At 45.1% G+C, this 9,787-nt stretch overlaps 1 protein-coding gene and 1 non-coding gene across 3 annotated transcripts; both read left to right on the forward strand.

Annotated features, from left to right (window-relative positions):
* Positions 1-1,112: 1,112 nt before the first annotated feature.
* Positions 1,113-8,029, forward strand: RPL13 (ribosomal protein L13). 2 transcript variants are annotated; one of them, XM_053400024.1, is made up of 6 exons: positions 1,113-1,237; positions 3,085-3,202; positions 4,196-4,337; positions 5,056-5,229; positions 6,100-6,156; positions 7,830-8,029. In XM_053400024.1, exons 2-6 carry the CDS (start codon positions 3,099-3,101, stop codon positions 7,986-7,988), a joined length of 636 nt encoding a protein of 211 aa, XP_053255999.1. In that variant the 5' UTR covers positions 1,113-1,237; positions 3,085-3,098; the 3' UTR covers positions 7,989-8,029. The 2 variants fall into 2 exon arrangements, with proteins under 2 accessions (XP_053255999.1, XP_053256000.1); XM_053400025.1 differs by lacking the exon at positions 1,113-1,237 and adding an exon at positions 1,556-1,575.
* LOC128420439 (small nucleolar RNA MBII-202) lies at positions 3,352-3,433 on the forward strand. The gene has a single exon (XR_008332041.1). It is a non-coding gene; the product is annotated as a small nucleolar RNA MBII-202 (small nucleolar RNA).
* Positions 8,030-9,787: the final 1,758 nt, after the last annotated feature.

Below are 9,787 nucleotides of genomic sequence, written 5' to 3' on the forward strand. Positions count from 1 at the left end.
CCATTCACCTCAACCAGTTTACATCCACAAACATCAGCCTGCTCCAGCCTTTCAGCATCCACTGGCTTCTGAATGCATACGTCACCAGCTTCCACCCAGCAAACCTGCCAACTTCCACCAGGTCCATCACCAGACATCAGTCAGCTGCTGCTTTCTGTCTGCCACTTCACCTCCATGTGGAAGGTGGTCACCCAGTGCTGAATGATACAGCTGTTGCTTACCATGCTCTCTTCAGGAAGGTTTATGCCTTGGTTCTCCCCTTGGCCCCTTATATCCAGTCAGAGGCTATATGCTTTTGGGACATGGGTGGTGCTGTGATCATCAGGTCGTCAGTGGTTCAAATCTGAGCAACGTGTGAGGTCCTGTTGCTCTGTCCCAGCTACTGCCAACCTAGCAGTTCGAAAGCAAGCCAGTGCAAGTAGATAGACAGGTACCACTGTGGTGGGAAGGTAAATGGCATTTCCGTGTGCTCTGGCACTCATCATGGTCCTCCATCTGCCAGTAGCGGTTTAGTCATGCTGGTCACACGACACAGAAAGCTGTCTGTGGACAAACGTCAGCTCCCTTGGCCTGAAAAGTGAGATGAGCACCGCAACCCCATAGTTGTCTTTGACTGGACTTAACCACCCAGGGGTCCTTTACATTACCTTTTTCTACCTTTGCTTTTGTGGGAGGTGAATTCTTGTGCTTTTGAGCCAACCCAGGCAGTAGCTGGTGAGGCATCATCATCACCTCCCCACCCCTCACAATGGTGAGTGCAGTTTCAGCAGTAGTTTGTTCCTTTGCATTACCTATTGCCTCCTGTGCTGATACCAAGGAAAGACACATTATAAACCTGTGGGGAGAGGGGCATTTTTCAGCCCGATGGCTGCATTTCTCTCTGGCCAACCTTCAGGGACTACATCCCGATGGTGGGTGGGGTCAAATGCCAAACGAAAAGGAACAGTAAATGTGACTCTTGGAATAGGAGACTCCCTTCCCACGCCGCTCCATCCATTACGAGCCGGCAGAATTGAACGGCCGCGGTACCTTTAAGATGGGCGCCATCTTTGTTACTGGCAAGACAATGTGTTGGACATAGCGGCTGACGCCAGTGAGGGTAATTCCCTCTCCCTGATTGGCCGCGGACGGAGCGTTTCGCATTTCCTGAACCGGGTCACGCGCGGCGGCTCAGATATCCCAGAGTTCCTGGCAAGAGTTCTTTCTTTTTCCGGCCGGCCATTTTCTCTCCCGGGAGGTGAGTTCTCGTGCTGGGGGAGGCTTGGTTGGCTATCCGCCTTCATCCGTAGCCTGCGCGGGGATGGGGGACTCCGGGGGCGGACTCCCGGGTTCTAGAGGGTCTTGTGGACGTTACGGAAAGGTTATGGGGTCCCGGTGGGGAGACTGACGGGCTCTTGCCTGGTTGTTAGAGGCGATCCTTTGCGCTCCATTGAGCTTCTGGATCTGCCTCGTTATTTAGAAAGGCCCAGCCACAGCACAGAAGTGGAGGACACAGGCTTTGCAGGCAGGCGGGCCCAGCCTCTGGCGCCTCGGTTAAGACGGCTAGCGGCCCTCGAGGAGAGCATCCAGTGGTGGGTAAGTGAAGCCAGCGTCCCAGGGGCACCCGTAGCTCATTCATATATCGTGGTACTAGGTTCTGTCTCTGGCCAAGAATTATTGCACCAATCAATAGGATTTGTAGCCCGGTTAGTCAAGCCACAGCTACAGTATTTCGGAGTGATATTGGCTAGTGAAGAACGACCTATTACAAGTCATTAACTGTAGTAGTTTTGGCTAAAATGTAATGTCCTGAAGAAGTGCGGGGCATTTGTTTTGCTGGGTGCTTTCGTGTTCATTGAGGATTTTATTGTTGACTCTGCAGAAATGGTTTCCCCTTTATGGGATTTAGTCAAGTGTCGCTCCCTCGGCCTGTAAAGCTAGCTGAGCGCCACAACCCCAGAGTCGTCTGTGACTGGACTTAACTGTCAGGGGTCCTTTCCCTTTCCCTTTACCATTGTATCCCTGAATGCTAACGAGCTTTTGAATGTTTAAAACAAGCAGTTTTAAAGCCACCAGCTTTATCTTATTCATAGTGAAATAAAACATTTTTCTTAAGCTTAACAGGGTTTGAGTCAGCATGAGGTAGGTTCCTGTGTGGGGATGGAGTCTAGTTTAGTGGGTGTATGCAGTAGGCCATAGGTTTAAGCTCTTGGATAGCAGGACGAGGAAGACTTTGAAGAGCCACAGCCAGCCAGATCAGTCAGTACAGTATTGGGCTCAGTGAAGCAATGTGCAGAATCCGAATGAAGGCAGCCTTGTAAGTTTGGCTGGGATGACCCCATATTTTACCATTCTGATAGGGCATTGGCAAGAGGCTCCAAGTTAGATCTTTAGTATCATTAAAAAAAATGAAGTCTGTTTATCCTTCATACAATGTGACAAGTCAGTCACATTCAGAATAAGACATTACTTTTAATAGGCAGTATGGGGTTGAGGGATAAGACAAGAGTGAGGGGAGGAAAGGGGGGGGAAAGATATTTAGCATCTTGAATGCCTTGCTAGAGAAGACTCAGTACTAGTCTGAACCAATAGCCTGATCCTATACAGCAGTTTCATATGTAAGGGAGGGCCCCATAGTTCAGCAGGAGTACATGTAGAAGGTTCATTCTCTGGGATCTCCTGTTGAAGGGTTTTGAACCTTGAAGGGCTGCTGCCAATCACCGTAGCCAGGACCAGCCAAAATTAAGCAAGTAGGTAGCTCCTTATGTTATTGTAAGGTCTCTTGCAGAAGAGATGCTGCAGTGATGCATGTTTGATATTGTTAAACAGAGTGTGGGATATTTGATGAATGGTTCAAAGCTCTTCCTAATATTACTAGTAAAAGGTTTCTTGCATCATAACTGCATTCTGCCTGCAAGTTTCCAACCTTTGGCACAATTAGGAATCCAAATGCTAGGTTTCCATTGGGCTTAGAAGGGCATGAAATTATGTGTCTCCAGTATACTTCACAGAACTGTTGCAAGGATAAATAATATTTTGTATGCTGAGAAGAGATGTTAAAATGGAAAACACAAGGAGTCTAATCCATACTGTTTGTATTTTCAGGGACATAAGGAGCCATGGCGCCCAGCCGGAATGGCATGATCTTGAATCCCCATTTTCACAAAGACTGGCAAAGACGAGTGGCCACATGGTTTAATCAGCCTGCTAGGAAGATCCGCAGGTGAGGTCTGCTGAGCCCCTTGCATTTTGTGTTCTTTGTGTCCGGTGCTTGGCTAACATAGAGCTGTCTGGATAATGCAAAAGGCAAGCAAGTGTGAGCCTTGCCATTTTTGGCTTTCTGCAAGACACTTGTTCAGTTCTTCAGCCAGATGATGAAAATTCTCCGGAATCGCTGTACCACATTGATGACCCTTTGAACCCATATAAGCTGATGGCTGTAGCGTTTTTTATTTCTATCTACTCAGTTAAAGGATTGAAAACGGAACTGTCTATATCTTAATGCCTTTATCTAAATCTGGTGTTACCGCAGTTTAAATACTGTCTGTAGTTCTGATTTCCACATCTCAAAAATGATATTGTTCAGCTGGAAAAGGTGCAGAGAAGGGCAACCAAAATGATTAAGGGGTTGGAGCAACTCCTATAAGGAAAAGTTAGATTTGCAACTCGTAGTTTGTGGTGGGAGCGAAGGTGAGTAAGGAGGGACATAAGAGGCATAAAATTATGCATGATTTGGAAAAAAGTCATTTTTTTTCTCACATAATACTAGAATTCCAGGTCTTCCAGTAAAGCATACAAAAGGAGCATAGCTTCACACATCACATTGCTCAAACTATGGAATTCATTTGCACAAGAGTGGTGCTAGGATTTGATGAATTCATGGAAGATAAGGCTATCAGTGGCTCCTAGTGATGGCTAGTTCTGCCTCCACTGTCAGAGGCAGTATGCTTCTGAATACCAGCTGCTAGGAATTACATGGAGCAATTGCACTGGGGACCTGCTTGCAGGCTTCCTTTAGGCGTCTGATTGGCCATGTTGCTGGACTAAGTGGGTCTTTGGTCTGATCCACGAGGACTTCCTTTGTTCTTATGCTTGCCTTATGCCTCCTTCCCTTGCAACCAATCCCAAGTTTATCTGTAAGGGGAGCTCAGTAAGGGTTATATTTGGAGAGACAACAGGTTTAACATAACCCTTCTGTACTTCTTTCTGCACCCAGGAGGAAGACCCGACAGGCGAAGGCCCGTCGTATTGCTCCACGTCCGGTATCTGGACCAATCAGGCCAATTGTGAGGTGCCCCACTGTACGATACCACACAAAAGTCCGTGCTGGTAGAGGATTCAGCTTGGAGGAGCTGAGAGTAAGTAAAAAAGCATAGGTGTCTCTTAACACATGAGTGCCTGCCTCTGAAATACAGGTTGTTTTGGCTTGTGGCATATGAAATATGAGCTAAGATATATCAGAATCTGATGTGTTTTGTACAGTGGTTGGTGGAGCTTCCATATAACCAAATAACTTCATTGAATCAGATTTCTTGGAGGATTAGTTTTTGTATTTATAGTGGAAGTTCTTGAATTAAACAGATGGAGAGTTTTATAGCGATAGTATAGCTAATCCCTGTTCCTTCAGAGTGGGTTATACGAGGAACTTTAGGCAGTTAAAAATTGAAACCCACACTCTTCTGTTGTCTGTTTCTAATTGCTTAAAGGACAAGAGTTTAGCCTTACACATTTTTATTCAGTATTTTGGTGGAGATTTCTTTTTAGGTACTGGAGAAAAATTGTTTGGCCAGGTACATTAGCATCCTACCAGAAGGTCTCTCTTTGTTGCCCTTGCAAGCCACATGCCGTTTCTTTGAGAGCCTTTCAATCAGATGATGGCTCTGTCCTTGGAATCTCAGTACCGTGATTACTTACGTTTTGAAACTTTCCTTCTCTTTGTAAAAAAAATAATTATTAAAGAGTTTCAAAACAACATCAGTTTTCCAGCTGATGACTGTTCTGCCTCCATAGCAGGTACAGGGCTGGCAATGTACAAGTTGATTTTACTTATGGCTTAGGTTAATATGCTTTCCCTAGATGGCTGGCATCAACAAGAAGTTTGCCCAGACAATTGGTATCTCAGTAGACCCCAGGCGCCGGAACAGGTCAACAGAAGCCCTGCAGGCCAATGTGCAGCGGCTGAAGGAATACCGCTCTAAGATCATTCTCTTTCCCCGGAAACCTTCTGCCCCTAAGAAGGGCGACAGTGCAGTAAGTATATAGGGGAGAATTTCAGGGGAAGTAGGTGTTGCAGGAGAAGGGAGCTTTATTTCTAATAAGTCTGGTGGGGCGAAAGCTTTGCTGCAAAGCACACTATAAAACTCCCAAGGACACAACTTCCAAGGAGTACTTGATTATGACTGGGGCACAAAAAAGCCAGTATAAGAGGCAGAAACACTACCTACTTTCCATTGCTGGTGGTCATATGCTACTTCAGCCACAACATCACAAGTCTTCCAATACAGCCACCCAAAGACAAGGCCACCCCCGTCCCCTCACCACCAAGGAAACGTAACAAGCAAATAGATAGATAACCCCCACAAGTGTCGCTGACACAAAACCACTAAGTAGAAGCATTACCACCCCACTCACCACCCCCACCCTCCCCCTCTTCCCAACCCAATACTGCATGCAACACTAATGTCTCACAACAAATGAAACTGATCTGTAGAAAATGCAGCTTGAAAAAAGAGAGGATGCACGTATATTTGTAAACTAATAAATCTTTAATAATAATTTTTTTAAAAAAAAGTTTGTTCCAGGGCCCTCTTTCTTAGTTGCTATGATTCTCAAAGTGTGCACATACATGTACGGTACATACAGGTAATGCAGTTACCTGTATTGGAGAGAGAGCAGAAGTGTTGAGGAAAAGTGAGATGACAGCAATATAAGGCTAAACTGGAAATTTCAGTATTCTTCGTCTTCAACTCTGCCTAACCTTGCCCCTACAGTAAGATTTTTAGAGGCTCCCTCAGCACTTGTATGACATAATCCAAGCTAGGGTTTTTTTTCTTGCTGTCCAAAAAAGTGAGGTGGAATAAATAGTTAAGTTAATTCCTGAACATTTTCTTCTCTCCACAGGCTGAAGAGCTCAAGATGGCCACACAGCTCTCTGGACCAGTTATGCCCATCAAAAATGTAAGTGACTTCCATAGATCTTTCCTCTGAAATTTGTAGACTTTATAATGAGAAATTTTCTGCTTCCAACTTCAGTGAAATGATCTCTTGAGAGTGGCTGTGTTTCTTGGGTGTCAAATGATGTTCTGTGACTTAACAGAAAGGAGCAGCTTCAATGTTGAGTTGGCTACTTCTCATTCACTCAAGCATAGTTATGTCCTTGGAATCTTGCAAAACACAAGTTTGCCATCAATATTGAAGGTTGTTGGTTGATTTTCGAGTAAGCTGTACAAGAAATCTGAACAAGTGAATGGTGATAGTTGTGATGCTACTGAATTTCTAACAGAAATGGAATATTAGCAGTCAAGTAGGTGGTTAGCCTTGTGGAGTCCTGCTGGGGATCGTTCTCTTCTAAAGGCCTTACTTCTCATAGTGCCTCTGGGAAGCCCAGCAGCAGCAGGGCTTAAAGAAAACAGCCCTCTCTGCTCTTGCTTGTCCTCCAGCAAGAGCTACTCAGTGCTGAATTTCTGCATATGGGCGTTCAATTTATTTATTTTTGTTTTATTTTATAGAAATAAAGGTGACTTCCCTGAAAATCCAGTATATTGAGGGGCAGTATGTAAATGTAAAATAAACTAGTATACAACTATAGCTAGAAGCCATTGACTGTCGCCTACCACATGAATTTGTCTCATCTCCTTTGAAAGCCACCTAAGCCAGTGGCTATTGTCACACCTTGTGGCAGTGGGTTCCACAAGTTAATTAGTCATTCAGTAGAAAAGGACTTCTCCTTGTCTATTCCTCTTGTCTATCTTGAACCTACAGCCAGTCAGTTTAATTGGGTGACCCATGAGCTCTAGAATTATGAAAGAGGGAAGCTATCTACTATGCTTCTCCCCACCCCAGAAAAGCCCTAAATATTTTAGCCTTCCCTCATAAGAGAAGATGCTCCAACCTGTTGGTCATTTTGGTTGCCTTTTCTGACTCTTCCTTTTTGAGACTGACTGACCATAACTGTTCCTATTATTTCAAAAGTGGATATCCTCTATGTTTATATCCAAGGCCTTATGCTGCTGACCATCTTCATTTTCAGTCCTTCTAACTGATCACTAGATTCTGCTAGTGATGCAGAAAATATTTTCTGCCTCATTTTGGCAATGAATTTTTTCTGTGCCTGGACTAGCCATGAGGGTTCCAACTCCACTGTCAGTATGTCTCTGAACTCCAGTTGCTCAGAATCACAAGTGAGGGAGGGTGCTGTTGTGCTTAGGCTCTCCTTGTAGGCTTCACATTAGGGCATCCAGTTGGCCACTGTGAGAACAAGATGCATGACTAAATGGGACGTTGGCCTGATCCAGCAGGCTCTTCCGGTGTTCTGAGTGCTGCTACAGAAAGGGGCTGGGTCTGCATACATATTACATATTTTGAGCACATTTTGTCCTGAAAAGAATTCTGGGCACTGCAATTTGTTGAGGGTTGCTAGGAATTGTAACTCTCTGGGGGATAAACTACACTGCCCAGAATTCTTTGAAGGAATGAATGAGATTTGGGTGTGCTTTAAAGGTAAATTGTATATACAGCTTGTGACTTAAAGGTGTTAGACTGAGCTGTAGTGTGGGTGAATATTGAATCAGAAATTGGAAGAAAGCAGCAGCTTTTTGGTGTGTGCCCTGATTGTCTGGTTCTTTCCTTAGGTCTACAAAAAAGAGAAAGCCCGGGTTATATCGGAGGAAGAGAAGAATTTCAAGGCTTTTGCCAGCCTGCGCATGGCCCGGGCAAATGCTCGGCTCTTTGGCATCCGGGCTAAGCGAGCCAAGGAAGCAGCAGAGCAGGATGTGGAAAAGAAGAAATAAACTCTTTGTTCGGAGCACCTCAATAAAGGATAGATTTGGAACTATGTGGTGCTTGTCTTAGAGATGTGGGAAAGAGCAACATGGGCCGGGAATCCTGGCACTTGAGCATAGCCCCTTTGCCATCTCCATCTCATGCCCACTCATTTTTTGTGGGCACTCCAGTAGTTGGGCAAGGAGGCTGGTACCACTTGCGATTTCAGTATTGAAGCAGCCTGGGGAATGGAAGGCAGTGCTGGTTGGATCCCATTTTATATTATTAACTCCCTGGTTGGGGGATGAAAGGGGCGACCTACCATTCCTTGCTCACTTAGGTTCCCTTTTGACAGATACAGAGCTGGGTAATTTGGGTATTTAGTAGAACAGAAGGTGATAAATGCAAGTTCCTTATATATGTATGGGGAAGAGCCATAGCTCAGTGGTAGAGCATCGGGCTTTGGATGCAGAGGGTCCCAGTTCAAGCCCCTGTAGGGCTGGGAATGTTGCCCATCTGAAACTCCAGAGAGCTGCTGCCTGTCAGTGCAGACATTACCAAGCTAGATGAACCAATTTTCTGACTTGGTACAAGATGGCTTCTTAAATTTTTTACACTGAATCTTGCAAGGGATTCACCGGAGATACTTGATTCTTACCACAGTGCCATTTCAGTGTCAACTCCTTAATGGATTAATGTAGACCAGGCATGGTGTTTTCTGAGAGCAAAAGTGAGCTGAGCTGAAGTGAAGACCAAACAAGCCACCAGAGAATCTGATGCAGTTATTTTCCAGGAATTTACTCTTTACTGTCTGGATGAGCTTCCTTTTCACCTCCGCTTCATCCCACTGAGGAAATGAATGTACTTAGTCGATTAATAGAAGCTGGGCTTGGTTGATCACTCAGCTCTGCTGGAAAAATGGAGTGTGCTTAATGTGAAGTGCAGAGGATCCTATTTACAATAACTAGAGGGTATCTATGGGAGTGGATGGGAACCACAGAATCATAGAATCATAGAATCATAGAGTTGGAAGAGACCACAAGGGCCATCGAGTCCAACCCCCTGCCAAGCAGGAAACACCATCAGAGCACTCCTGACATATGGTTGTCAAGCCTCTGCTTAAAGACCTCCAAAGAAGGAGACTCCACCACACTCCTTGGCAGCAAATTCCACTGTCGAACAGCTCTTACTGTCAGGAAGTTCTTCCTAATGTTTAGGTGGAATCTTCTTTCTTGTAGTTTGGATCCATTGCTCCGTGTCCGCTTCTCTGGAGCAGCAGAAAACAACCTTTCTCCCTCCTCTATGTGACATCCTTTTATATATTTGAACATGGCTATCATATCACCCCTTAACCTCCTCTTCTCCAGGCTAAACATGCCCAGCTCCCTTAGCCGTTCCTCATAAGGCAACGTTTCCAGGCCTTTGACCATTTTGGTTGCCCTCCTCTGGACACGTTCCAGTTTGTCAATGTCCTTCTTGAACTGTGGTGCCCAGAACTGGACACAGTACTCCAGGTGAGGTCTGACCAGAGCAGAATACAGTGGCACTATTACTTCCCTTGATCTAGATGCTATACTCCTATTGATGCAGCCCAGAATTGCATTGGCTTTTTTAGCTGCCGCGTCACACTGTTGGCTCATGTCAAGTTTGTGGTCAACCAAGACTCCTAGATCCTTTTCACATGTAGTGCTCTCAAGCCAGGTGTCACCCATCTTGTATTTGTGCCTCTCATTTTTTTTGCCCAAGTGCAATACTTTACATTTCTCCCTGTTAAAATTCATCTTGTTTGTTTTGGCCCAGTTCTCTAATCTGTCAAGGTCGTTTTGAA

Source organism: Podarcis raffonei, chromosome 8, assembly GCF_027172205.1.
Source record: "Podarcis raffonei isolate rPodRaf1 chromosome 8, rPodRaf1.pri, whole genome shotgun sequence".
NCBI classification, from domain to species: Eukaryota; Metazoa; Chordata; class Lepidosauria; order Squamata; family Lacertidae; genus Podarcis; species Podarcis raffonei.

Coding starts and splice junctions, on each gene's coding strand:
- RPL13 (XM_053400024.1), top strand. CDS start 3,099: ATGGCGCCCAGCCGGAATGGCATGATCTTGAATCCCCATTTTCACAAA. Junction 3,203..4,195: donor CCTGCTAGGAAGATCCGCAG/GTGAGGTCTGCT, acceptor TTCTGCACCCAG/GAGGAAGACCCGACAGGCGA. Junction 5,230..6,099: donor CTAAGAAGGGCGACAGTGCA/GTAAGTATATAG, acceptor TTCTCTCCACAG/GCTGAAGAGCTCAAGATGGC.